Genomic DNA, 27055 nt, shown 5'->3' with positions numbered 1-27055 from the left:
TGTACCACAGGAGGGTAGGTGAGGGTAGGCGAGGGTAGGCGAGGGTAGGCGAGGGTAGGTGAGGGTAGGCGAGGGTAGGCGAGCCCTGTTTCCTCCTCGTTCTTAGAGCACTTTTTGGCCACATATTGCCTAAGTCCTCACTTATACCCAGGGCCTGTCAAATAAATACTACCAGGGAGCCTGAAGCACTTATTGCGCCACCCACTTAAGGAGCAATTCAAAACACGTCCCAGGCCTGCCATTGCACTGCCATGTCGACTAGCATTTAAACCCCCTTTCTAAGCCTCAAACTCCCCTTTTATTACATAGAAGTCACCCTAATGTAGGCCCTAGGTAGCCCAAGGCGCAGGGTGCTGTGTTATTGAAAGCTTGGACAAGTACTTTTAAGTTTTGAGTAGGCTCAGATAAAATTTTCTATGGACACATAATACATGCACGGCCTATGCTTCTAATGATGTCTGATCACCACCAAGAAAGTAATTCATGGGAAACACCAATTTGTATGGGTTTTAGACAAACTCAGTGGGGCTTGCAGAGAATTCTGCATTCTTGTAGGTGATCCTCAATTTGTAAGGCCTAATCTACTATTTCGAAAAAGATGCTGTCTCGGGCAAGTACACCAATGCAGCCTTAATCTCCTGCTTGAGACTTTTGCATAAAGGGCAATCAAGGTTCATTCAATTGATGTAGTCTCGTTAGCTAATTGATGGAACTGAGTTATATATTTCCGTACATCATGCCTGCCTTGCTTAATGTCCCAGAGAACCTATCCAGCAGAGATTTTGCGGCTGGCTCTTTGGAGCATCAGTTATTGATAGTGAAAGACGTGGAATAATTTGACAAACACGGGTCCTCATGGCTACTCTAGCAGTTGCCCATGTTGCCATCCTTAGCCCTATCTTGTGTAAACTGAACAGAGTGAAATGAAAAACCACGTCATGGAATCCAGGACCCCCTTCAGTTTATTAGGTCACCAGAATAACAGGGAGTACCAGGCAAGACAACAGGAACATTTGCACTTCGGGCGGTGAGGGTTAGGCGTAGAATTACGTTTTCACTCTGTGCTTGCTGAAGCTGTTCTGCGTGCTGTTCGGTAGTCTGGGCAAGATCCTGAGCTTGCTCTGTCTTCTGGAAAGCTGGCATTGCAAATGTCACTCTGGCGAAGTCTGGAAGAGCTCTTGAAGCTCTCTTCAGCTCTGGATGGTCTGATCTTCACAGACTTGATCTGCTTAAGGTAATGCCTTCAGGAGGGATCCCCAAGGAAGAAAAAGCGGCAGAGGCAAAAATCCTGTAGTTCATGGAGGCATGCTTCTGGATGCTTTAAAACGCGACGATAGAGGAACCAATAGCTCCTTCATAGAGAAGAACCAGGTCCAGAGCTTGGTGCGCTGATGAGGAAGAACACAGGACAAGACGGAGGTGCAAATTTCCAGAGACTGCACAGGTCAAACAAGAGAAGAAGGGACTGGCACAAATTGAGAGGAAAAGTCACCAGGGAAAGAGCCAGGAGCAAGGAACATAATGAAACACACTACACAAAGTTGTGTGAAAGTTACAGATGGATTTCCTCCTATTTATAGGAGAAGAGCAGGAAGCTACGTCAAGGATCCATGCCGATGTAATGGATTGGGAAAAGGCTATTGGAAAGAATAATGCAGGCAATCTGGTAAATGTACCTCGTAAGACCAAGAATGCCTTGTGACAGGAAGAAAGAGGCCTGAGGTCAAGATGATTCTTGTGTCTCTGCAAGACAATCACACAAGGAGAGGAATACCCTGCCCCAATAATCTACCATTGGGTGGGCCGCTGTAAGCATGTGAGCAAGTTACAAAAGGTACAAAAGGGGGTGGTGAAGGACCACCCCCTTTTGTACCGCTTTGTTCGCCATAAGTTGGCAGGGCATGCTCAGACGTGAGTCCCTTGCTCACTTTGCCACTGGATTCAAGCAAGCCTGGCTGAAGACGGCTGAAATGCCAGAAACCGGCCCTAGGAAGCTTGTTTCCGGTCCAGGGAAGGCATGGTTTGGCAGTTCGGGCTGGACTGTTCCCATGAGGCACAGGGTCAGACTGATTTGCATATGGCCATGTCTGAACTGGGGTGGTAGAGTGGGCTAAAGAACGGTGATGGATCAAACCCAGATCGGTTGACTGGGTGTGAGTGTTTGATTGGTTCTGATGCTCCGTCCATCACCACCCCCTTTTGTACCGTATTGAGGTTAGGCCACCTCAAGTGTGCCAGTGCAGGTGCAGAGCTCAAGTGAGTCATATCTTAGCAGATATGGCACTGTTCAGCTCTCTCTCATTCACACAGCGCGGCCTGCCCTGCGTTGCATGAAGGTTCAGTAAATATGTCCCTAAATGTCAGTCGGAATTAAATAACGGTCGGGCACCATTTTCTCAACACAGTAAATGACTCCATCACCTTGAGGAAAATGCCACCTGTCAGATTTAGAAATAACCTCCAAAAGTGTTGTCATTTCTATTGCCATGGCTGTTCCTGTCAATGCATTATGCAGTTTGGTGCTGGTCTCTATCAACATGATTAATAAAAACGTTAGTGCAACCCACTCCAAAGGCCTCATTTATCTTGTGCCGTCCCTCACTACCAGGGTATGCCTGGCAGTAATGAATAGTTAAAAACAGCTATATGTCCTCCCATCCTTTTTTTGGGCAGATGGACATATGGTCACTTCTCAGCCAGCCATTAGGATGTCAGAGAAGTTTGTACCTCACCGGGTTTGGTCACTGCAGAGACAGAGTAATCACCGCCATGGCTAAACAGAAGGTCCGCCCACATCTAAATCACTGTGTCGGTGGGAAGAGAACTCTGAGACGTGTTTGTGGCTAAGTCATGCAGTGCAGTGTAGCGCAGCAAGTCACCATGCTATGCTGATCTAAGTGGCTGGGAAAAGGCAGGAATGAGCCATATTTAATAGGCCTGGCCGAAAATTCCTTTCCGCTCGCGGAAATTGCGATAATTTGACATTTTCGTGTTCCGCGGAGAGCGCGAAAATGTCAAAATTTCCGCAATCCGCATCTTACCGGCAATTTTTTTCTTGCTCGCGCTGTAAAAAAATACATTCACGCGTGTGCACGATCGCCTTACCTGAATCCCCGCGTTCGCCGACAAGTTTTTCCGATCCGGTCGCGTTCTCCACGAGATGTTGGATTGTTGGTAGCCATTTGCTCTGTCTCGCGACAGTTCGCGCCCGCATTAACGTCATTCGTCGCACAATCACGTAATTCGCCGCGTGATTACGTCTTTCTTCTTGCGATCATGCACCACAAGACAAGTGAAAACAAGATGGTTACGCCCGTGAGCAACCGCATGGGTAAGTTGGTGAGCCGCGATCACGCAGAAAATACCGCGAAGGGGCGGAAAAAAACTTCTGCGTCTTTGCGATATTTCCGCGTGTTTGCGGAGATTTTTAACAGTTTCACGATAGTTTGCAAAAGTGAATTTCGCAAATTCCACCCACCCCTAATATTTAAGTCAATATGGCATATTCCTGCCTTTTCCCCAGCTCTGGCACACTTTTGCTGCCTACTCCCAACACAGGCACCCTTGCATTGTAGTGCAAGGGTGCCTGCATTACAAGGAGGGTTGGTTTCGTGCAGGCTTTTTCTCCTCATTACTCCTCACCTGGGGAGGCATACGTTTTTGCTGCATTCCGAGGTCTACAACTTCTGGTAAATCTGGGAATGCGTACAAATCCATGGATGTGGTGCCGCGGCACCAGTGGAAATGCCTTTGCTCTGCGTTGCATTACTCAAGATTTATGATACCTCCAAGGGTCTTGCAAAGAGGCCTCGCCTGACTTCATGAATCTCATTTTGAATTTGCTTCACTCTTGCGCCACATTGCGTGGTGCAAGAGTGACACAAACAGGCTTATAAATATGTCCCTTCGTTTCCGTTGAGACGAAGTCCCCTCTCTGCCAACATATAAATAGAGCCCTAAAGTGAATGGGCAACTTAATAGTGTTAGAAGATAAAAAAGATTGGAGCTTTCGTTTTTCTAAAATAATTTTGAGGTATAATTATATCATTCTTTAATTTTTGAGTGCATTAGACTAAAAGGATAAACAAAAAAAAAGAAAGTGGTGCATCTCGGGAAATGTTTATTTAGTAGTAAGGTAAAAGTATACAGTTTGTTTACAGAAAAAAATTAAATGATTATGTGAAATGAAATAAAGACAATTGACACAACGTATAAACTGCGATAATGGCTGTAAAAGTATATTGACCTCTACAAGTCACCCACTCATACTAATCAGTGACAATTGTGAATATCCATACCAGTACATATTCTTACACTCCCACGTGTCCAGATTGGGACAGTAGGGTTTTTTTCCAAGCTTAAGCAATGCAGTAACCAATGAGAGGTAGACGCTTTGTCTCATCCAAACATGGTGTGCTAACAGTGCCTAATTGTCTTGTTGCTGGGCTAATATGCAATTGCAACTCACGAATGATGTCCGTGAGCAAACCTTGCATTAGAAGCTGTTTACTCGCAGCAAAGTACATCCGTTCACCAGAAGTTCAAAATGTAAGCTGTGCACGTTCTACAGGCCTTACCATGACTGAATGTCAGAGAACTCAGCAAGGCAAAATGGATTCCATGCATGACTGTAATACATGGTTTCACATCCCCACATATCCTCCATTATCCATCTGCTTGCCACAGCCCCTCCTGACCACCCTCTGCAGTCCCCCGTCTCTTTGTGCCTGTCATCTCCCCCAACCTGAGTCCTTTTTCCCACCGTCTCTGTGTTGCCTTAGGGGAGCACAGAGATGTTATGTTATGTTATAAATTTATAGAGCGCACGGATACCAAACGGTGTCTTGGTGCTAACAGTCAAGAAGCGAGCTGGAGCACTATTCATTAAATAACAATGTCTTAATGGCTTTCCTGAAAGATTTCAAGTAGGGAAGATTTCTGATGGTAATGGGGAGAGGTGTTCCAGTGCTTCGTAGCACCCACTGTGAAATTTTTGCCACCCTAGTTAGACTTAGAAAATCTCTGAGAAAGAATCAGTTTCATCCCTTCTGACCGGAGGCATCTGTTTGGCGAATACCAGTGCAGTGACCACCTCAGAAACTGAGGACTGGTACTGTGTAATGCTGTATATGTAATACACAAGGCCTTGAACTCGATAAGAATCTTGACTGGCAGCCAATGCAGACTCCAAAGGTGCTTTCCCACTGATTGAAATTTGGGGATCCCCAAGAGGAGCCTTGCAGCTGAAGCCTATTTAGCTGCTTCTCGGGTATACCGAGATACAGCCCGTTGAGATAATCCAGTTTGGAAAGGATTAAAGATGTAACTACCATTTTCCTGCTTTCTGTTGGAATCAGAGGTAAGATTTTCTTAATTGCTTTGAGTAAAAAAAAGCTGGATAAAAAAACTGCCTTGACTTGAGCTTCGAAGTTCAGCCTCTCATCTATCACCACACCCAGATTTTTGGCTTTAGGGACTGGGATTGGTACTGTTCCCATGTCATATGGCCACCAAATCTCAGATCATGTGGGGGAGTAGTTGCCGAACAGGATTACCTCTGTTTTTCCCGAGTTCAACTTAAGGCAGTGCAAACTCATCCATGAGCCGATTGCCATCATGCAGTCCCTAAATATTTTTACTGGCGGCAGGATGTTTTTACAGATGGACAAGACAATTTAAGAGTCATCCACGTAGGATGTTAGTGCCATCCCGAACGATCTAATTAATGCTGCCAATTCAGATACATATACATTAAAGAGTGTAGGGCTCAGAGAGGAACCCTGATGTACTCCACATGGGAGAGTGAAGGACGGAGAAGTGTTGTCACCCAAGGCAACTGATTGTATCCTATCAGCTCAAAAAAAAGAAACCAGTGCCAATGCCTTTTCTGAAGAGCCAAGAGAATTCAGACAGTTAAGCAGCATCTTATGGTCTACCGTGCCGAATGCTGCCGACAGGTCGAGCAGGATAAGAGCTGCAGCACCTCCAGTGTCCAATACTGCTCTGATTTCATCTGTATCCGTTATTAGGGCTGTTTCGGTGCTATGTTCTGCCCTGAATCCAAATTGGGACACGACCAGAAAGTTGTGCTCATGTAAATATAATGTGAGCTCGTTATTCATGACTTTTTCCACCAACTTAGCTGGAAGTGGTAGACGCGAGATAGGCCTTTAGTTACTTGGATCTAATGCACTGAGGTGTTAGAAATGGGGGTCTATAGTTGGCAGCGGTAGGTACCTTTGTCCAAATAGGGACCCATCTTCCCAGAGGCGTAGCTAGAGCTGGTAGTGCCCGGGGCTATCCCTCAGATTGCCGCCCCTGGGGGGGGGGGCGGTTGCTGAAGAAAAAGGACGGCAAGCACTTGAAAGAGGACTGAGAGACACGTAGTATCGCCGCTTATAGTTACCTCAATCATGCAAGTTACATGCACATTGTGATCTGCATGGTACATGTTCTTTGCAGCAGGCACATTAACCCTCTGTGCTACCTTTCCAGGAGTCAACCCTTCCACTAGACAAAACTCGGATCTCTCTCTAGGAAGAACATTAATCACCGAAGTTATCATGACCATAATATACTTGCAAACACTACGCACCCACCCGAAATAGGTACCCAGTGCAGTCACACCGTTGGCACCGCCCTAACCTGCTCAAGGTTCATGTGACCTCAGTGACAGAGTCACAGTGACTGGATCACTGTTGCTCTAGGGTGTGCTGCTTCGAAGGCCTGCCCGCAAGACTGGAGATGAACTTCAGTATGGATTGTGGTGGACAGGCCTTCAAGGTTAACTCACAATTGACACCACTAGGGTACACCTGCTTGTGCTAAGACACCAAGCATTCTAAGGTCTAGTGGGGCCTTCTAAGGTCTATCATGGGAATATGCTCCCTCAGTAGAGTGGTCTGATGGACTGGTCATGAAGGCTGAACCCAGTTCCAAATTCGACAGTTCTGCCCATAGTGCCACATCCTCTCTCCCACTGAACACCATACTGCCCCACTGAGAGAAACTCGCACTGCCTTCAGCTACAACCTAATTGTGCCAGCTATAAACAATTGGATGTGGTTCAATTCAAATTATGCACTTGATAAGAGTAATATGCTGCCTAAAAAAAAAAAAAAAATACAAACACTCATAGGGAATGCAAGATTAAGTAAAGCATGTGAAATGTAAGCAGAAACAACATGGTTACCTTAACAATCTCTCACTCACTATTCAGAAATCAGCGAGTGGTTTTACCTGAAAAGTTAAGGACATGACTAGAGGGCCCTGAAGGGAACCGTTTCAATGTCCATTGCTTATATCCTTACAAAACGTAAGCAGTATGGTTTCCACCCATCAACCAGGTATTGCAGTCCCTCCAGGAATGGTGCACTTTCCCACCTGGGGACAACAATGCTGTTCAAGGAAAGACTAGAAAACGAAAGTAGCGCTTCACTGCAAAGTCTGTAGAGTGAGGCTGATGTATTTGGATGTGAATAAAACCAATCTGGCCACTTTGCAACCCCTCTGTCTTGCTTTATTTAGCTATGCTATTTATTTTTCATATTCAAACCTTCTATTTCTCTCCATCCCGCTGCACTTTGGAATAGAAAAATGTCAGAAAAAGGGCATTTCCCGCAAGAGTGTTTTTCTTTTTTGGATCCATTTCACAGGGAAGCAACTAAATGAAAGAAGGAAAGAGAGATTGTGAACCATTTCTTCAAGTTACGGTTTTCAGTAAGTGTGGAGCAAGACAGAAAGAGAGGGAATAATAGGAAGATGGGGGGACAGCTGCCAGCACAAAAAAGAAGAGGACATTGCCCGAGTCCTATTCCTTCTCTGCCTGTCCCCAAACATCCACGAAAGGAAGCCAAGCCTTATCTGAATACCTTTTTCCGCCCCCAAAATAGTGCCGCCTGGGGCAGACCGCCCCCCACCGCCCCCCCACCCTAGCTACGCCACTGCTTCTTCCTAGTCAGGATAAGGGAGTTACACTCCTAAAATACCCTCTGCTCACCCCCTTGGTAGCTTGGCATGAGCAGTCAGGCTTATCTTAGAGGCCATGTGTAAAGCATTTGCACAAAACCAACAGTAATACAGTGTAAGCACTACAAAAGGACACTACACCATCATATCCAATATTTTTATATACTCAAGACAAGACCAAAAGCGATACAAATCCACAATACAGTACTTAGAAATATTCAGTTATCAAAATATCTTTGAAAAACAGTTCCTCTGGGGCTATCAACCAGCGTGAACAAGCAAATCCAAACAGTTCCGGCTGACCATAGCATCGCAGGCCAGCTACGGTGTCGGGAAGACCCGCCAAACAGTACCTTTTAGAAATGCCGGGTGTCGGTGACCTCTGGTTGAGCTTCCAAAAGCACGGCGTCAGCAGATGTCTGTATCAGAGGTCGGTGCAGGAGTCGTCTGGCCCTCAAAGTCACATGCGTTGCAGATCGAACTCCTCGCAGTTGAAGTCAGGAGCGCTGGGGTCTGCAGGCGTCGGGTGCTGCAGTGTGGAGTGCAGCGGTGCGGCATGCGATGCCCTCAGGTCACAGTGTGAGCAGCATCTCGGTGGGGGCTTCAGATTGCATCGTCTGTGAGAACGGGGTCACGGTGCTAAGTGATGCAGTGCTCGTCGCGGTGCTGGCAGGTCACGGCGCTGGCAGCAGCATCGTCATTGCCAAAGCGCTGTCGTCGGCTGATGAACTGGAGTCAATGGCACTGGAATCAGTAAGCCAAAGCTGCGGTGCGGGATGATGGCTGTGTGTCATGTAGCTTTACGAGCGGTGCTCTCGAACCACAGTGCAAGCACTGGCATCGATTTTGGCGTGAAGCTGTGTCGTCAGTGATACCAGGGTGGCGTTGTGATGCAAGACGATGCGGAGTGCAGTGCCCACAGGTCACGGTGAAAGCAGCGGCTCGGTGGCGGCATCAGCACATGTCATCTGTGGGACCAGGGTTGCGATGAGGCATTGCTGCAGTGCCCTTTGCGATGCCTTAAGGAGACAGAGTCGGCAGCAGCATCGTAGATGGCGTTGGGTTGCTTTTTTTTTTTATTTCAAAAGAATTTATTATTTTAAAGGAGCAGATGAAAACATAAAATACAAGCAAAAGTGATACAAATGTTATCAGCTAGAGCACACAATATGGTAGAATCTGTAAATTCCAGAAAAATAAGTTAATTAGAGAAACAGCAATTGATAACCGGGAGAAGTAATTATCAAAAGTATCACAATCAGATATTAATTTAGGGATGAAAGGAAAGAAAAGAAGAAAGCAAAGATGGAAAAAATAGGGTAAAGCTGAAGAAAGACAAGACGAAGTGAAAGGAGAGAAAAGGATTTCCCAAGGATTCACCCAACACCCAAGACATCATTAACCAGTGAAATCAAAAGGATATTGTTCCACCAACCCCTCTGAGGCCATTTCCATGTACGTATCTAGAGCCTTCCACACACCATTAGATATAGAAGGAGAGAGATGAGCGTGATCAACTGAAGTATGAGCACTTCGTAAGAAGGAAACCCATGACCACCAAGTATGGTAAGAAACTGAAGAAAAAGATTTCCACTCCATGAGAATTACTTTGACTGCAATAGTTAGTAAAAGATCCAACAATTGTAATTCCATGGAATCTAAAGGCAAAGGGACCGAGGCTGCCAACGGGCCTAAAAGAATTAATGGGAAAGAGAGTTGAAACTTGATATTAAATATAATCATGAGGTGTTTGTGAATTAAACCCCAAAAGGGTTTGAGAAGAGAACAATCAAAAAACATATGCTGAAAGTCGCCTGGTGCAAGATCACAGCTCCAACATCGATTGTCTTCTTTGAGATTTAATGAATATAAACGAGTGGGAGTCCAGTGAATGAGATTAATAGAGAAAAACTTAGATTGCAGTAATGAGGGGGCAATTTTATTACGAAGAGAAAGCTTCCCAATATCTTGCCAAGTGTCTGAAGAAATATGATCGGTAACACCATGATCAAAATGATGCAGCCATTTTTGCTGTGCAACAGTCTGGGAAGGAAGTGTAGAAGACGACAAAAATGTATCAATCCTAGATGCTACATGACCAGACCTAATCCATAGTTGAAAAAGCGTAATCATAGAGGAGGAAGGATGAAGGTGTACTTTAGCAAGTGCTACCTTTATCTTAAGAAAGGTATAAAAGTCTAGATTAGATAGAGAGAATTGTTGAGCCAAGGTAGAGAAAGGGAGAGGATCATTGTTGGAACCATAAAGATGTTTAACAAGTGAGATACCTTTCCCAGCCCAGTAAGACATCAAGTCTGGATCAATATTAATTTTAATTTTGGAATTCCGCCAAATAGATGACCATCTAGTTTTATGCAGTGGAATCGCCACTCTCTTATCAACCTTGCGAACCGCAGCAATAGTGTCTAAAATAATAGATCTAGAGAATGGAATAGAAAGGGTATTCGTGGTTAAAAAAGAGGCAGTCGGAAGAGGGGAAGCCAATTCCTGTTCTATTAGCAACCAAGCTGGAACATGAATAGAGGGATAGGAAAACCAGAGCGCACCCTGAGAGGCCAGAAAAGCAGATTGATATTTCCCCCAATCAGGAAGATTACATCTTCCCATATCATAGGATTTCTGCAAGAATTTATAGGCAATTCTAGCCCTTTTGTTATTCCATAAAAATGTGGAAGTCAGTAGATCCAGATCGTGAAAAAAGGCATCAGAGAGCTTTACCGGAAGCATAGAAGAAACAAAATTAACAATGGGTGTTATCATCTCTTTAAGAGTTTGGAGTCGGCCCCACCAAGAAATATGCTTCGGAGACCAATTTTCTAAAAGACTTCGCACCTTAAGAATAGTTTGAGATTCGTTATAAGTAACCGTAGCATAAAGGGTGGAACAAAAATATATCCCCAGATATTTTAGTTGCTTAGATTGTCATTTAAAGACCGCCGAACCCATGTGAGAGGAGAAACAGTAAGCATTTAGGGGGAACATCTCTGTCTTATCTTTGTTCAGGGTATATCCTGAAACCTTTGAGAAAATAGAAATCGTATTAGAAATAGCAGGGATGGCCAGTGCAATATCATCCGAGAAAATGAGAACATCATCAGCATAAGCAGCTGATTTTATCTGATGAGATCCAAAAGAGAACCCCTTAATGTCTAGATGTACGTCAATCATTCTGAGAAGAGGATCAATGGACAACAAAAATAAAAGAGGAGACAAAGGACATCCTTGTCTAGTACCCTGGCGAAGGTTAAAAAAGGACGACGTGGCTCCATTCACCCGTATGTTAGCCCTAGGTCGGGAGTAAAGAGACATAACCATACGGATAAAGGACTCACCAAGGTTATGTGCACATAAAACAGCTCGTAAAAAAGGCCAAGAGACCTTATCAAAGGCCTTTTCAGCATCAAGGGCCAAGGCCGCCGCCGGAAAATTAGATCGCTTGGCGGAACCAAGAATATGACAAAAAGTATGAATATTATCACGTGCAAGACGCCCCTTTACAAAACCTGTTTGGGAGGGATGAACCAATTGAGGAATAAAGGACTCTAAGCGTTTAGCTAAGATTTTAGCTAAAATCTTAGCTTCCATGTTAAGAAGGGAAATAGGACGAAAATTCTTGGGGTCTGAATGATCTTTCCCTTCTTTGTGGATTACTACAATAGTAGCATCAGCAGCGGAACCAGACACAGACCATCTTTAATAAAAGCATCAAAGACGGATTGAAGTTTCGGAACAATCACGGAAATAAAGGTTTTATAAAACAAAATAGGATATCCATCAGGACCAGGAGCCTTACCGGACCGAGTAGCTTTAATCGCAGAAATGATTTCGTCAGAGGTAATCGGACCATTCAATGAGTTATTATCTGCCTCCGATACAGCTTCCAAAGGAACTGACTTCAAGTACTCCTGGCATTGTTCAAAAGAAGCTTGAGTAGAAGGGGTATATAACTTATTATAGAAATCGCAAAAGACCTCAAGAATTTCCTCAGTTTTAAATTTTTTCTTACCAAGCTGGTCAGTAATGGAAGAGATTTGGGAAGATTTACAAGAAGATTCCTGGAACTTTAATGTAGCTGCAAGAATCTTGCCCGCACAATTTTTTAACAGCAACTTCTTAGATTTCTGAGCCTGAAGACCAATATGAGCTCTCTTAGTGACTATAGTATTGTACGTATATTTTAAATTCTTAATAGATTGGAGGCAGGACTTATCCTGAGAATGTCGAAAAAGGGATTCCTGACGTTTAAATTTCATCTGCTAAATCCGTGAGCTCCTTTTTAATGGCTGCGTTTCTCCTTGACATACACTTAATGACCTGACCACGGAAAGTGCATTTAAAAGAGTCCCAGAGAACAACAGGGGAGCTGACTGAACCAACATTCTCAAGAAAAAACGTCTCAATATCATTGGAAAACTCTCGAACCTGGGAATCATCATGTAAAATTTCTGTGTTTAGTCTCCACGAACGAGATCTTGCCCTAGGGGCAAAAGACATAAGTGTGAAAGTCACCGCGGCATGGTCTGAAACCGAAATAGGATGAATAAGCGGAGAAGAAGAAGATTGAACAAGAGAGGAATGAACCAAAAGATAATCAATGCGTGAAAAGGACGAATGAGGGGAAGAAAAAAAGGAGAAGTCACTGCCAGTGGGATTGTGAAGACGCCAGACATCCTGAAGATGGATCAGAGAACACATATTAATCAGTTGTTTATGTGCTTGAGGGGGACGAAAGTTAAAGGCAGAATTCCTTTCCAAGATAGGATCCATTGGTAAATTAAAGTCTCCACCTACAATAAGATTGCCAGAATGAGGTGTGTCATTTAGCTTTTTAGTGATAGCTTTCCAAAAAGACGGGTCATCCTTGTTAGGGGCATAAATATTCATGACAAAGAGATCGGCATTACCATCGGACACCTTAGATAGCAACCACCGACCCTCTGTATCCTGTTCTGAGGAAATGATAGACAATCCAGAGTGTTTAGAAACTAAAGTAATTACCCCATTTATTTTACCACAAGCATCTGAACAAGCAACATCAGAGACCCAATCTTTCTTCAGAAAAAACGCCTCCTTGGCAGAGACCTTTGTCTCTTGAAACAGGACTAGATCCGAAGAAAGAGATTTGCAGTAGTCTAAAATCTTTGACCTTTTAACTGGGTGATTTAACCCTTTAACATTAAGGGAAAGTATATTCAATCCAGACATATAGCCATTGACAGGAGAAAAAGATATTTCATATATGATATATGCACTACAACATCCAGGAAAACCCGCCACCAGACACTAGAAACAAACACGAAACAAGGAGAATCCAAAGAGGAAATCTGAAGAGAAAAGAAGAAAGAAAAGGAAAAAGAAAGCAAGGAAATAAACAGAAAGAGAGAGAGAAGGGCCCATAAGGCAGGTCTGAAAAAGGCCAAATTCATACAAGGGGAGCATGGGAAAATGAGCAAGGGAACCAACCAGAGGAATAAAAAACATCAGCATAAATAGCCCCAAAACAGTACATAGCTGATTATACGTATTTAAAAAGAAGAACCGTCTAAAAGATATGAACTGGAATTAACTATAGTATTCTGGAAACAGAACAACATGAAAGTCTATAAAGGCAACACGTTTAACCAAGTTGATAAATAGGTAACAGCTAAAATAGACCATAAAAATTGGGAAAGGCAGAAAAAGAGAAAAAACAAATGCAATCAATAAGAGCTGATGAAAAATGTGCTAAAAGCTAACATTACTATAAACCAAAGCAGACATCATGAAGAGCAAAAGAAAAAGAATAAAGAGAAAACAAAATACATTCCAAAGCATACTATATGGTACATTATGGGGAAAATAAGTGAAACACAGTAGAGAACGGCATGTAGTGACAGCTCAATATAACAATCAATGAAGCCCTATGGCAGATAAATAAGAGAAATAATACTATATATAAATATGTAAAATCTATAGATAAGCTTATAGATAACTGTCCACAAATAGATAAAACCGGATACACTCAATTTAACTAAAAGAGGTGAGAATATCTTAATTATATGAACATGTAAGTAAAGAAACATAAGACTATCAATTACAAAACAACTATAGAAATCCGACCTAGTCGAAAAAGATAATTAATAATACTAAATAAACAAATCAATCAATGATATAGCAGTGAAATAGATATAACCACTAAATATATAGAAGAAACATATTAACTCTAATTATAGCAATACATAAACATCAAATAAGCATCTATGACTCAAATATGTACCCAATCTATACATCAATACATTAAAAAACAATGGTATACTCCATAAATACGAGACAACAAAAGACGACCATCAGGGAGAAAAATCAAAAACAAAGAGAGAGAAAAAAACAAGTCTCACATCAAAATTTGACGAAAATAAAGAAGTCATACAACGGGATAAGAAACGGACCAGGACCTAACATGTCGAAAGACAAACTGGGAAGGAAAAGAGTAATAAGGACGACACGCAAGCAGGAGTGAAATCAAACCAACAAGAGACGCTGCCACGAAATATTGGAAGATTCAAACAGTAAAACTAACGACAATAAAGACCACTACACCATAACGATAGGAAGGGAGCACCAGAAGACGACAAAAACACACCAAAACCAATGGACACTAAGACCACCGCGCAGATCTAAAAGCAACTAAACTTAATAGATCTGACAAAGAAGAAAACACTTTGCAGTATGTATAACCGCATCAGGTGCCAGAAGAGCCAGGAACATGCGAGGCCTCCATTTGAAGTTCCATCTGTAGCTCCATCTGATTATCCAAAAACGAGGCCAAGTCAGCAGGTTCATCAAAGATTCTGGAGCGACCTTTGAAAGTGATGCGGAATTTTGAAGGGCCAGCAAAAGAAAAGGGGATATTCATCTCAGATAGACGCTTCCGGAGATTAAGAAAGCCCTTCCTCCTTATTACCGTGTCTCTGGCAAAGTCTTGAGAAATTGAAATGCGATGGCCATTCCACGAGACAACTCTAACCTTCCGCATATGGGCCAAAATTTGTTCTGTGTGCTGATGGCGCAGTGGCTTAAAAATTATCGCTCTAGGTTGAGTAGCAGACTTAGGGCGAAAGGTAGGGACACGGTGTGCACGTTCCAGCTCAAAATCTCTTTGGAAAGAAATTTGCAGCATAGAGGGAATCCATTGATAAAGGAAATCAATCAAAGAAGATGCATCTTTCTCAACATCTTCCGGAAGACCAAAAATGCGCAGGTTAGATCTGCGGTTACGATCTTCCTGCTCAGTGAGGTCTTTCCGCAATGCCGCCATTGAGCGCTCTAACTGGCAGAGAGATCTAGATTGCTTTTGCACGGAGTCCTCTGCGCCACTAATACGTGCTTCTGCGTCTGACACACGAAAAGAAAGGGCCTTGAAATCATTCCTGATGGCTAACACCTCCACTTGCAGTAAATCTGTGTTAGTCTTGGTAGACTGCGCAATTTCATGGACCTCATTAAGGCGCGTCAGGATAGTCTCAAGAGTGGAGTTAGGGTCCTTTTGAGCAGACTCAGGTGTAGGGGAGACCTGTTTGGACCTCTTAAGGGACGCTTTAGAGTCCTTTGCGTCTTTAGCATTTGGTGACGGGCCCATATTCGCAGCCATAGAACACACCACCTCAGCAGGAGCAAAATACACCCCTTCAGATAGATTAAGGAAAGGAAATGCCAGGGGATGTATAAAAACTCAATATGTAATCAGGAAAAGAACAAAAATGGAGAACGCACCCTCAGCAAGAAGAACAGGACGATAATAATTGCGGGCTCACAAGGTCAGGAAAAGAACCACCTCACAAAAATATCGTTCCCTGCAGGAACCAAGAGGACTCCTTCCGACCTCCAAAAACAGCTAAGAAGCAGGGAAACATAAAGCAAAGAAGCCTCATATAAAGGCATTGGCGGTGTTCTGAAGAGAAGAAAACCAAAAATATGCTCACAAACGGCAGCAAAGCAGCAGGAGGGAAGAAAAAATCAAATTAGCCTAATAAAATGTGAGAAAACGTCACCAGCTCTTGTTTGTCCTCATTTCTGGCCAGTCCGTAGCAGTAGCGTCGTCGTGCTGAGGAGAAAAAACAACTCCGCCAGTGAGGAATCAAAATGGTGGCCGCTCGTGAAAACACCTAGCGCCACCAACAGATGTCCCAAATGTGGTCACCGGCAGCTCCAAAGTACAGGAAACCTCCTCAAAACACACTCGGCAGCATCGTAAACATGATGCCAACTTCTGGAGTGTACGGGGCCGTCCGCAGCGGCAGCAAAACCTCCGTCGGCCGTTGCTCAGCACAGAGCTCAAGCGCAGACCGCCATCTCGCAGCGGCGCGCAAGCCACGCCCCCCCCCGGCGTTGGGTTGCTTTTTATTCTGTTGCAGCACAAAACTAACAGTCCCCAGTGCTGAGGGCAGAAGAACTTGAAGTATTTGCTGTTCCTGAGACTTCTTGAACAGGGGGCAAGCTCTACCTCAAGCCCTTGGAGAAACTCACAAAAGTAGATTGCAGAAAGTTCAGTCCAGTCCTTTCACTGCCCAAGACAGAAGCAGCCACTGCAGGCCAACACAGCAAAGCACACGGCAAAGTGGTAGCTCCTCCTCACAGCTTCTCTAGCTCTTCTTCTTGGCAGTCTTCTTGGTCCAAAAGAGCTCTAAAGTTCAGGGGTTTGGGACCCACTTTTTATAGCCCAACATCCTTTGTCCTCTCAGGCAGAGAGTGTCTGTGTTCAGCCAGAACAAGTTCTGCCCTTTCTGGTGTGGTTTCCTGGCAGGAGGTGGAGATGGCATTGTCAGAGGCAGACCAGGCCCATTCAGCTGAAAGGAAATCTCCTCCCCCTGCTCTAAGTGCAGCCCTGGTCTATTCAGCCCTTTCCTGACCCACCTAGACTATCTGGAGCCACGGCTCTTCCCCAGCCCCTGCCATCCAAAACCGAGACAGTCAATCCACAAACCTAGCAGAAGCCTACTGGATGGCTGAGCAAGAAAATGCCTGCTTTCTAAAAGTGGTATTTTCAAACACAGAATGTAAAAATCACCTTCACTAAAAGATGCATCTTTAGATTCTGTGTTCAGGCATACTATTTTTTCTACCTTGTTCCTAGGGCCAGTTATGTTTCTAATATGTTATAAACAAATTCCCTATTCTGTCATATGGGAACAGGTAGCCTTGCCAGTAATTCACTATCACACACACCAGGGCATGTCCTACCTTTCACATACACTGCACCCTTCCCACAGGGGTACCTTAGGCCTACCTTAGTGGTGACTGACATGTAAGAAAAGGGAAGGTTAGGGCCTGGCAAGGGGGTATACTTGCAAAGTCGACATGGCAGTCCCAGATTGCACACAGGCTCTGCAATGGCATGCCAGAGTTACACTTACAGGCTGCTTGTGTGGGTTGCACAATCCAGTGCTGCAGCCCACTAGTGCATTTGATTTACAGGCCCTGGCGCACTCAGTGTACTTTACTATGGACTGACAAGTAAATCAAATATGCCAATCATGGAAAAACCAATCTATAGCACAGTTTACAACAGGAGCACTTGCACTTTAACACTGATCAGCAGTGAGAAAGTACACAGAGACACTAAGCCAGCAAAAACAGAGTCAAAACCGGGAGGTCAGAAGGCAAAAACTCTGGGGAAACGCGCCAGAAGATGCCAAGTTCAACACAAGGCCCTCTTCCAAATGGAGGGAAAAACACCTGTGAACATTGAGTTAAAAATGGAGGTTAAACTTTGCCACGGATCTCAGGGGCTTGTATGAATATCACAGGAGGAAAAGGATCATTGGGAGACCCCAATTTTATTTTTTAAATATTAGTGGTTATCTCATCGACGGTTACTGCTCTGAACTCTGAAAAAGTGGGAGCATTAGGGAATTGCTCCTGTCTTCCACACTCCTCTTTAGGTCTCGCTATGCAGTGCGAAAGCGCTGCTTTGGGGACCTTTTGGAATCAGTCTGGGCTTTATTGGGAACTTGTGCATGTTTTGCACTGTTCCCAATGAGCCTTTGTGCATGTGTGGCGATTACCTTGCGGGAGCGAGCAGGTGCCATATGTTAGCAATCATAGCACCTGGCGCTGCTCGCTCCCGCAAGGTAAAGGCTGTCCCTTTACAAGTGAGCCCTCCCTCGTTTATCTCCCTCCTTCTGGTACCTTGAAAGGAGGCTTCACTAGTGCTCTGTACCCATCTTGAGTGTAATTTTCTCACGCGTTGCTCCCCAAAGTGATGTCTGTCAAAAATGCTCTGGGACTTTAGTGTACGTCATAGAAAGTAAACATTCAGGGAAATTCCAAAGAGTTAGTGTCCCTGCTAATGTCTGGTTTTTTTTTTAGCCCAGTATTGTAATTAAGATTCAAATGAGCAGTCAAACATGCTTATATTGGAGCATGCTTTATCCGAATGGCGGCTAGGTCACCTTTCCCCTCAGAACTTCTCGGTCACAGCTACACTATTACCTTGGTAATTGCATCATAACGTTCATTAATTAGTTTGTCAAAGTTTGGGTACACAACATTAGATTTCAAAATCACGGCACTCTTGGCGTGTTTTATAATTGAATATAAGTTGACATCTTTGGAATTTCTTGTCAAAAACGTGCAATGTGCCTTGTGCGCACTCATGAATGAATGAATGAATGAATGAATGCGTTATCAAGGCTTCAAAGCATGCGTTATCAAGGCCTCATGGGCAGTGCGCTCATTCGTACCGACTACTTCCTCCCCACCCCCATTTGTCTGAAACTATGACACCTTCAAAGATTAGATTACTATCATAACTGACAAATTACCCCATGGCAGGCGAGCCCCCTTGACATTTTTTTTTGCGGTTTGATAGTGCCCGAACTCGACCCAAATGTATTTGAGCCGTTTCCGGATCTCCGAACTGCAGCCATATTTCAGCAGAAGCTCCGGTGGCGGCTTTACTAAGCAGCATAAAGGACGCAGCTTTGGGAAGGGTCTCTGTCACTGCAGATTGTATCTGCATGTAAGGCGTGCCTCCCTCGCGGTGTTAGGTGGCAATAAAAACACGACAGCGTGAAAACACGTTACCACATCTAAAGGAGGGGCAATGCCTAGAAAAGTAATCATTCACCTGAACACCAGATTTGGATAATGTTGCCCTCCCTCGCTCGCTTGTTCCCTCGTTTATCTCCCTCATTCTGTTTCATGTTCCCTCCTTCACGCTTACTTCCTTTATATTTCCTATTCCCTCCCATCTGCCATGACCACACGAATCCTCTTCCCTCCTACCCTCTGTCCTGATCCCTCCTCCTTCTCTCCGGTTCCCCAGCCCCCTCATCTGTTCCATTAATCCCTCTCCTGTTCCCTTCTACCCTCCCACCATCTTTCCCACTCCAGTTAATTCCTTCCCTGTCCTCAGTCCCTGACTATCCTATTTCCTCCTCCTTTATTTCCTCTACTTGTCATTCCTTTTGTTCTCTCGTTCCTCTGTTCCGCCACTGTTCTGTCTTTCCGTTCTCTTCCCTCCTTGCCTGTCCTATTCTATCTTGCATCTAACATTCCCTCCTTTCCTCTCTGCTGTGCCTCCCATTCCCTTTATGCATGTCCTGGTCTCTCTTTTCGTCTCACATTCTCCCTTTTTCACTCTCACACACCCATTTTCCCATCAACAGTTCCTTCCTTCTCTTTCTACTCCCTCTTCTTTCTCCTGCTCCCTTCTTCCCTTTCCCGTTTTTTCTTCCCTCCGCTTCTAACCTATACGGTCCACTCCTTGCTCCTCCGTCTCCTCGTTCCCTGGCATGTTCCCTCCTTCAACACCTGCTGCCTCTCGGTGCTTCGAAGTGTCATTTTGTCAGTTTAAGCGCTATTCCTCCCATGAGGGGAGAGGATCTGGTGTAACAGCCAGAGCTGCTGACGTTTTAGCTGGAGAAGCAGGTTCGAGTCTCGGCGCCCGCTCAACATACTGTGATTCTGGGCAAATCACTTCATGTCCTGTGCCTACCAACAATGAATATGCCCTTGTGTAATTTAATTGGTGCTACTGTAAAGCGCTTCAATACATTAGGGTCGAGTTTGCGCTATATAAAACTACAGAAAACAAGCATTGGCAGAGCCAATAGGTCTCGCCTTTAGGACTTTAGCCATGCAACAGTTAATGTTGTTGCACCAAGGATATTGTGCTGCATAACTAAATACTTATAAGTTCCCAAAGGCAGGGGGGCAGTCCACTCCTACAGCTTCCTTTGGTTCTTCTCCTTGGCAGAGATGTATTTTATCATTCTGAGTTCAGGCATACTAAACCCGAATTTCTACCATTTTCCCTGAGTCAGTTAGGATTATAAAATGTAATAATCAAACTGCACATTCTGGCCTATAGGGGACAGGTAGCCTTGCAATAGTGAAAAACGAAAATGGCTATAATTCACTATTAGGACATGCCACACACAGCAGGGCATGTCCTACCTTATACTTACTATACACCCTGCCCTTGGGCTTAACATAGGGGTGTCTGATATGAAGAAAAGGGAATGTTTAGGGACTGGCAAGTGGGTGCACTTGGTCAGTCAACATGGGAGTCAGAGACTGCACACAAGCTCAGCAGTGGACGCATTACTTGTGTTGTTCAGCTACTCATTTTTCAGGCACTACTTGTATCTTTTGTTAACACACTTTACAAACATGTGTGTGTTTTTCAGCTACCGCCCATGTATGCTTCACCCCCTCTGTTTACCTGCCCCCTGCTCCTTTCGCCTATTCTACATCCATTGTCCATGTGCTTGCCCTAACTCGCTGCCTAAACCTCCATTGTCTATGTGCTATGTGCTTGCCTCATGCACCTCCCAACCCTTGTTGCCACTGTGCGTGACCCAGCCCCCATAGCCTCCTCTCTGTTGTAAGTGAGCTGGACCCAGCCACTCCCAATCACCCTCTGCTGTCCATATGCTTGCCTCCAATGCATCCTTCCCACCCTCCATTGGCCCAGTCCCTATTGCCTAGCCAACATTTCAGAATATTATGACCTAAACATCGTCTGAGAAATATATTGATTTTACAAATTACCACCCTGCCCTTCCATCCCTTCCAAAGGAGCTAACCTGGGTCTGGAGTCGCTGCCGGAGGCAACAGGCTCCTCCTCTACTCACAGACGACTGTCAAGTCTTCACCTGAGGTCCTGTCCATGACAATTCAAACACTGGAAGCTTTGCCTTACAACATGTTCAGTAAAACACAGGTCATAATACATACTTTCCTTTTTCACTCTTAGCCATTAACCCTCAGGCAAAGTCGTCATGTGCCAAAATGAACAAGCATTGCCAAAGCTGATAGGTCTCACCTAGTACACCAATCGGCTTTGCCAATCATATTGGGCTATTCTGTGTAGCGTCAAGGTTGCTCTGCAGCATGGCTATAAAGAAAAGCTGTGATTAGAGGCCTGACATATAATGTTTTTGATTCACACATGTGTTTAAAAAGATGCATGCATCTTTAAAATTCTGTGGGTGTTTCTTATGTTTTTATTTACCTGGCCAAGATGGCTCATTATGTGAGAACAAAATGGAAAAAAAGTAGCCTTCCAAAAACAAGGAGTGAAAGTGCCCGAATCACAGAGATGGTAAAGAGGCTGTTCACCATGGGAGAAACACATACAAGACTGACAAATAGGAACACAAAAAAGAAGCAGGCAAAAGAGACTGATAGCAAAGCCAATTAATGGTAAGCAATGGTTGAGCTGCAACCCTCAGTCTGTTCTTGTTAAGTTCATAATATCTGTTTCGCAACTGGATAGCTTGCACTGTTTGATAGACTCAACCTAGGAGGAAGGAAAAGGCTTCCTGAAAGCAAACAGGAGGTGTGAGTCACTGTGTCAGGAAGCATTCTGAATGCATAAGGCAATGCCCAGAGATCTGGACTGTCTTCAAACTAAGAAGCTTTGCTTAGCCTAGAGAAGGTGTGCAGGGAAAGGTATGAGGGGAAGCTGGGTACATCCATTCATCACAGCAGAGCATCTTGGAAGATTTTAGTTAGGCGTGATAAGTTTGTATTTATTAGGAATTGTGAGAAGTTGGCCTGGTATATGCTGTCCACTAGTTATAGTGGACACCTTGCACCAGTCCAAACAACCCCTTAGAGATGATAGGTTAAAGGCAACCTTATTTGAAAGCTATCCTAGTGGTAGCTATGGAGAGCAGCCTTCAGGAGAAGTCTTGAAGGAATGTAAAGCAGCTTGTTTTACTAGTCTATAATCGCTTGAATGACCAAATGAAAGGAGAACCACACCAGGTATATGTATGAAATATGTGTATTCATTACTAAACACACCCTGCTAGTTTCTTTATGAGGCTACAGGTAAAAGCACATATGTTACACTTAATAAATCACAGTAAATTAGCACAATATACGATAGGCCAGAGGGGCGAACCAAACCATATACTAAGAAAGTGGTATAAGAACCACGACTTGACTAGACACAAGGCCTAGAGCCTGTAGAATCGCTGGGACCCCAAGGGACCACCCAAGGTAGTGACACAGGGGACCCAAGGGGGACGTGTGCAGTGTGAGAACGCAGCCGCGCGCTCCGTTAGCTTTTATGGGGAAAGTTGCTGTTGGAATTCTTAAGTTTAAGGACAGTTAGATGTGGACTAGGAACAAACTGTTTTGAACTTAGATGGTTCTAGGGCCAACACCCACGGGAGCACCAGAGTACTCGTGTTACCTCACCCAGGGAAAACGGGTGCATTGGTGTCAAATGGTGTCGGGGCGCACGGTCGTTTTCAATGGCAGGCTGCTGAAAAGTGATGCTGCCGGGAGAAAGAGAAGTGTCCAAAGAGATCCAAGCCTGGATCGAAGATGTGAAGAACCTGAAAGCAGAGGGGACAGAGTCTGGGTCACTTGTCAGTGACCAGGGGCACGATAGTTGAATACCCACCGATGTCGGGTGCTTCAGGTGCGAGGAAGGGAAGCTTGACTCTTCAGCCATGAGGACCAGGAGGCGTCGAGGAAAACCAGGAGCTGGATTCAAGCTGTCCCACAAAGGATGTGGAATGCTGCAGCGTTGTTGCCCGGATTGGACACAACAAGCCTTAGCAACAGCAACCCACACAGGAAGAGGAAAGATGCTTCGGTGCAGACCAGCAAGGTCCTGGGGACTCCCCAAGCAATGGAGAGTCGGGGCACATCTGGGGCAACTAGGGAAGTCCAATTAAAGTTAAAATTGCCTTCACAGGGACCCACCAGTCAACGGACCAGGGATCGCGAAGGTACCTCGAGCAAAAACACAAAGGGCCGGCTCACGGAACACTTGAGGAGTGTAGGACAGCAATCTTCAGTGGAAAAGGTGCTCGGGGTCTGGGCTAGAAGTAACCCAATGCACAGCCTCAAGGGACGTTGAAAAGCTAATGTCCTTGCAAATGTGCACGGTGTCCAGGGGTTCCGGTTCCACGGTACCCACGAGGGCTATGGGTCTCAGCTTTGCTGGGGACTCGGGTCAGCCTCTGGGAAGTCTGGAAATCCACCTTCTTCAGAGTCTGGCGGGAGCTTCAGAGATGCAAACCAGTCAAATGCGTCTTTGGTGCCAGCCTTGCAGGGGAGTAACTCCTTTACTCCAAGGGAGATTCTTCAGTCATCTAGTCGTGTAGATCTTCAAAGTTCCAGGATTTCTGTATCAGAGTTTCATCCAGGTGTAATCTAAAGTCCTGTAGCCATGGGTTCCTTTCTTATACCTAAGGAAGGGGTTGGACATACTCTGGGGACCCACCTATGGGAAGGTCAGGAAAGAGGGGTGGCTACACCCATTTCCTTTGTCCAGTTTCACACCAGAGCAAGGGCTGGTAGCCCCTGCAACCGGTTTGAGCTGGACTATGCACAGGGACACCAAATGTCCCCCAGGGCAGACTTTAATGCACTCCTGGAGTGCACCCACCCAGGCCTAATTTACTAGGGCCTGTCTTGGAGGTGATAACACCTCCCTCTGACAGGAAACCTATTGTCCAAGCCTCCCATGCCGGAGTTTCATCTAGCAGCAGGAGGGCAGACTCGTTTCTGTGGCTGGGAGCATCCATTTTGTGATGCCAGGGCTCTGTTAGCTGGTACTGGGTATACCGGTGCTGTCATGTCTCTCCCTCTAGAAGGGCGGTTTCATACTCCCACACCCGTTACTGGTGTGGGGGTATGATTCCAACGTGTTTGACACCAAACACGACATGTTCCCGTGCAGCCATTTAGCACAAGGTTATAATGCACTTCAGAGTATATGGTAAAGCTGCATCACAGACAACCCCGAAGTATAGATTCTGAAGGCAGCAGAGGGGCTCTGCTCATGCATGGGCACCCTCTCATATAAAATCAAGCACCCTGCCTTCAGGATTGATAAGGCCTGCCGTAGGGGTGACTGATAGTTTTATATGTGCAGTGATAGGGTGAGATATAGTGAACCTATATCTCAGTAAGGGGTGCATGCACCACCTTACCCAGGCTGCAGTAGCAGACCTGTGGTGTCAATTTGGAGGACTTCCCAGGGGTGGCATAAAACATGTCTGGAGTGTACCCAAAGTACTTGGAATAATTTTATAAGAGAAAGCAGATAGGCTGGGGACCTGAATAGCAGGTTCCCAGCCAAAGTAAGTCAAAAACCAGGAAAACGTGGGGGCAATCATGTAGTCAGATTCCACCTTCTTACAGGAATGCATGTCTGTACTAACACGTTAATTATTATTGTTTTAATTACTGTTTTGATTTTTATAGACTCAGATAACATATGATATTGATTTGTAGATATATATTGTTGTAGTCAATGACTCTACGTTTTGGCAGGGAACCGTTTCACATAAAATCACCCTACTATCATGTCTTGTAAGTCTGTGACTCTCCAGTCTGTACCTCCTTCTTAAAGTAGTTTTGATTAGGAAGGCTATTGAGACATCTTTTTTTTCCTCCAAGGAGACTCAGCAAAGGCAACTAAGGGGCGATTCTTTGTGTCACAAGGGCTGCAGTTTCTCCCTAAGATCCATTTGAGAATTCCTAAGTACAGAGATTGTGATCAATAACCAATTCCCTTCTTTACTTCAGATTCCCCTGACTGCTGGCCTTGTCCTGAAGACCACTGGCCCAATGAAGAGCGAACCCGATGTGATCTAACAACTGTTGTGTTCCTCTCCCTCGAGGAGCCTTTGGGGATCTCACTTTCGTGCCTCACCGTCCTCCTCTTTCTAGTTACTCTGCTTGTTCTCTGCATCTTCAAGAAGTATCAGGACACGCCAATTGTCAAAGCAAACAATCGAGAACTCAGCTATGTGCTTCTCATCGCCCTCATGCTCTGCTTCCTCTCCCCCTTCACCTTCATTGGCCATCCCATGAGGGCCACCTGCATGATCCGTCAAAACTCATTCGGAATTATCTTTTCCATCAGCATTTCCACAATTCTGGCCAAAACCATCACTGTGATTATAGCGTTCAATGCCCGCGATCCCACAAGCCGTTCTTCAAGGTGGCTTGGCACCAGAATGCCCAGTGGAGTCGTCCTTCTGTGTTCAGTTACTCCAGTCCTGATATGCACAGTCTGGCTGCTTCTTGATCCTCCATTCCCAGTGAAGATACAGATGGGGGGCACCACCATCATCCAGTGCGACGAGGGATCCGTTCTCTTCTTCTATCTGATGTTGGGATATCTGGGCTTGTTGGCCACTGTCAGCTTTGTGGTTGCATTCTATGCCCGTAATTTGCCTCAGAGTTTTAATGAGGCCAAGTTCCTCACCTTCAGTATGCTTGTGTTTCTGGCAGTCTGGACCTCTTTCATACCAGCGTATCTCAGCACCAATGGAAAGTATTTGGTGGCCGTGGAGATCTTCGCCATCTTGTCTTCAAGTGCAGGACTCCTGGGGTGTATCTTCATTCCTAAATGTTACATCATCATTTGGAGGCCGGATATGAATACAAAACAGTACTTAATGCAAAGGCCTATTTCCAAATGATGAAAAAGCCTGCAATTACTGTATAAAATATTTTATTTGTACAACCTCTCTTCTTGGCATATCTGCAGCAGATAAGATCAACAAGGCAAATCAGTCTGGTGACTCAGTGGACTCATGCTGTTAGGAATGGCCCTTTCTGCAGGGTCACACCCAAAATGTGTGCCTTCTTCTTCCCCTTTTTGCTGAATTCATATTTGTTGGCTTTAGGACTCTGTGCACTTTACTTCTCTTCTAAACAATGCTACAGAGCTTGTGCTCTCTCCTTACTTAGTAACATTGGCTTATCCACATATGGCATATTGAATTTACCTATAAGTCCCTAGTAATACGCACTGCCTGTGCCCAGGGCATTTAAATTACATGCTACTAATAGGCCTGCAGCACTGCTTGTGCCCCCCACTTAAGCAGCCTTTTAAACATATCTCCGGCCTGCCACTGCAGAGACTGTGTGTGCAGTTTTAAACTGCCATGTAGACCTGGCACTTTAAATCTCTTAGCAAACACAATAAGATGATGGGCGGTGCGCTGAAACGTTTCAGGCACTCACCCCCAGTCACCAGATCTGGGTTGAGTTCATCATTTCGCTACCCCAGTTCAGACCTAGTGTTGCAGGGATTCTGCGCATATACAGAACTATGCACAGGAAACAGGACCTCAGTGAATAGGGGTGTACCATCCTACCACATTAATACCCAAAAATCCCAAACCGACTAGCTATGTCTCATTCATTCTCCGTCTACAGCAAAGCTACCAATGATTAGACAACCCAAAACACATCACTTTCTCTTGGGAATTGCGGGAGCCAGACACTCTTACTTGTCCACAATGCGAGTAATCTGAGATGCGGTATAGTTTAAAATGTTTATTTCAACTAACGTGTTCTATGGTACAGTACACATGTCGTTACTAGCAGCAAAATGCATAAACACAATATAGTCAGCATTGTTACAATTCCATAGAATACAAATCGGGATATAATCTTATGAAAAACAGTGGAAAGGGACTAAACGACCTAACCACCGTCCCCGTGGTGAAGAATTGTTTATTATAAAAATAAAGAAGACCTCTGGGCTTTGTCAGCCCATACCCCCATACTTCAAGGCATAAATGCAGTGATCACATCGCAG

The 27055-nt window shown here is 44.8% G+C and overlaps 1 protein-coding gene across 1 annotated transcript in view; it reads left to right on the top strand.

Moving 5' to 3' along the window:
- LOC146829885 (vomeronasal type-2 receptor 26-like) overlaps nucleotides 1-25928 on the top strand; it is a 30455-nt gene extending 4527 nt beyond the window's left edge. Inside the window, exon 3 of the mRNA XM_085606560.1 lies at nucleotides 25027-25928. Coding sequence (XP_085462686.1) covers nucleotides 25027-25928 — 902 coding nt within the window. The remainder of the gene's footprint in view (nucleotides 1-25026) is intronic.
- Nucleotides 25929-27055: the final 1127 nt, after the last annotated feature.

Source organism: Triturus cristatus, chromosome 5_2 (genome assembly GCF_964204655.1).
Source record: "Triturus cristatus chromosome 5_2, aTriCri1.1, whole genome shotgun sequence".
Classification (NCBI taxonomy): Eukaryota; Metazoa; Chordata; class Amphibia; order Caudata; family Salamandridae; genus Triturus; species Triturus cristatus.
This window is presented reverse-complemented; position numbering and strand designations above follow the sequence as displayed.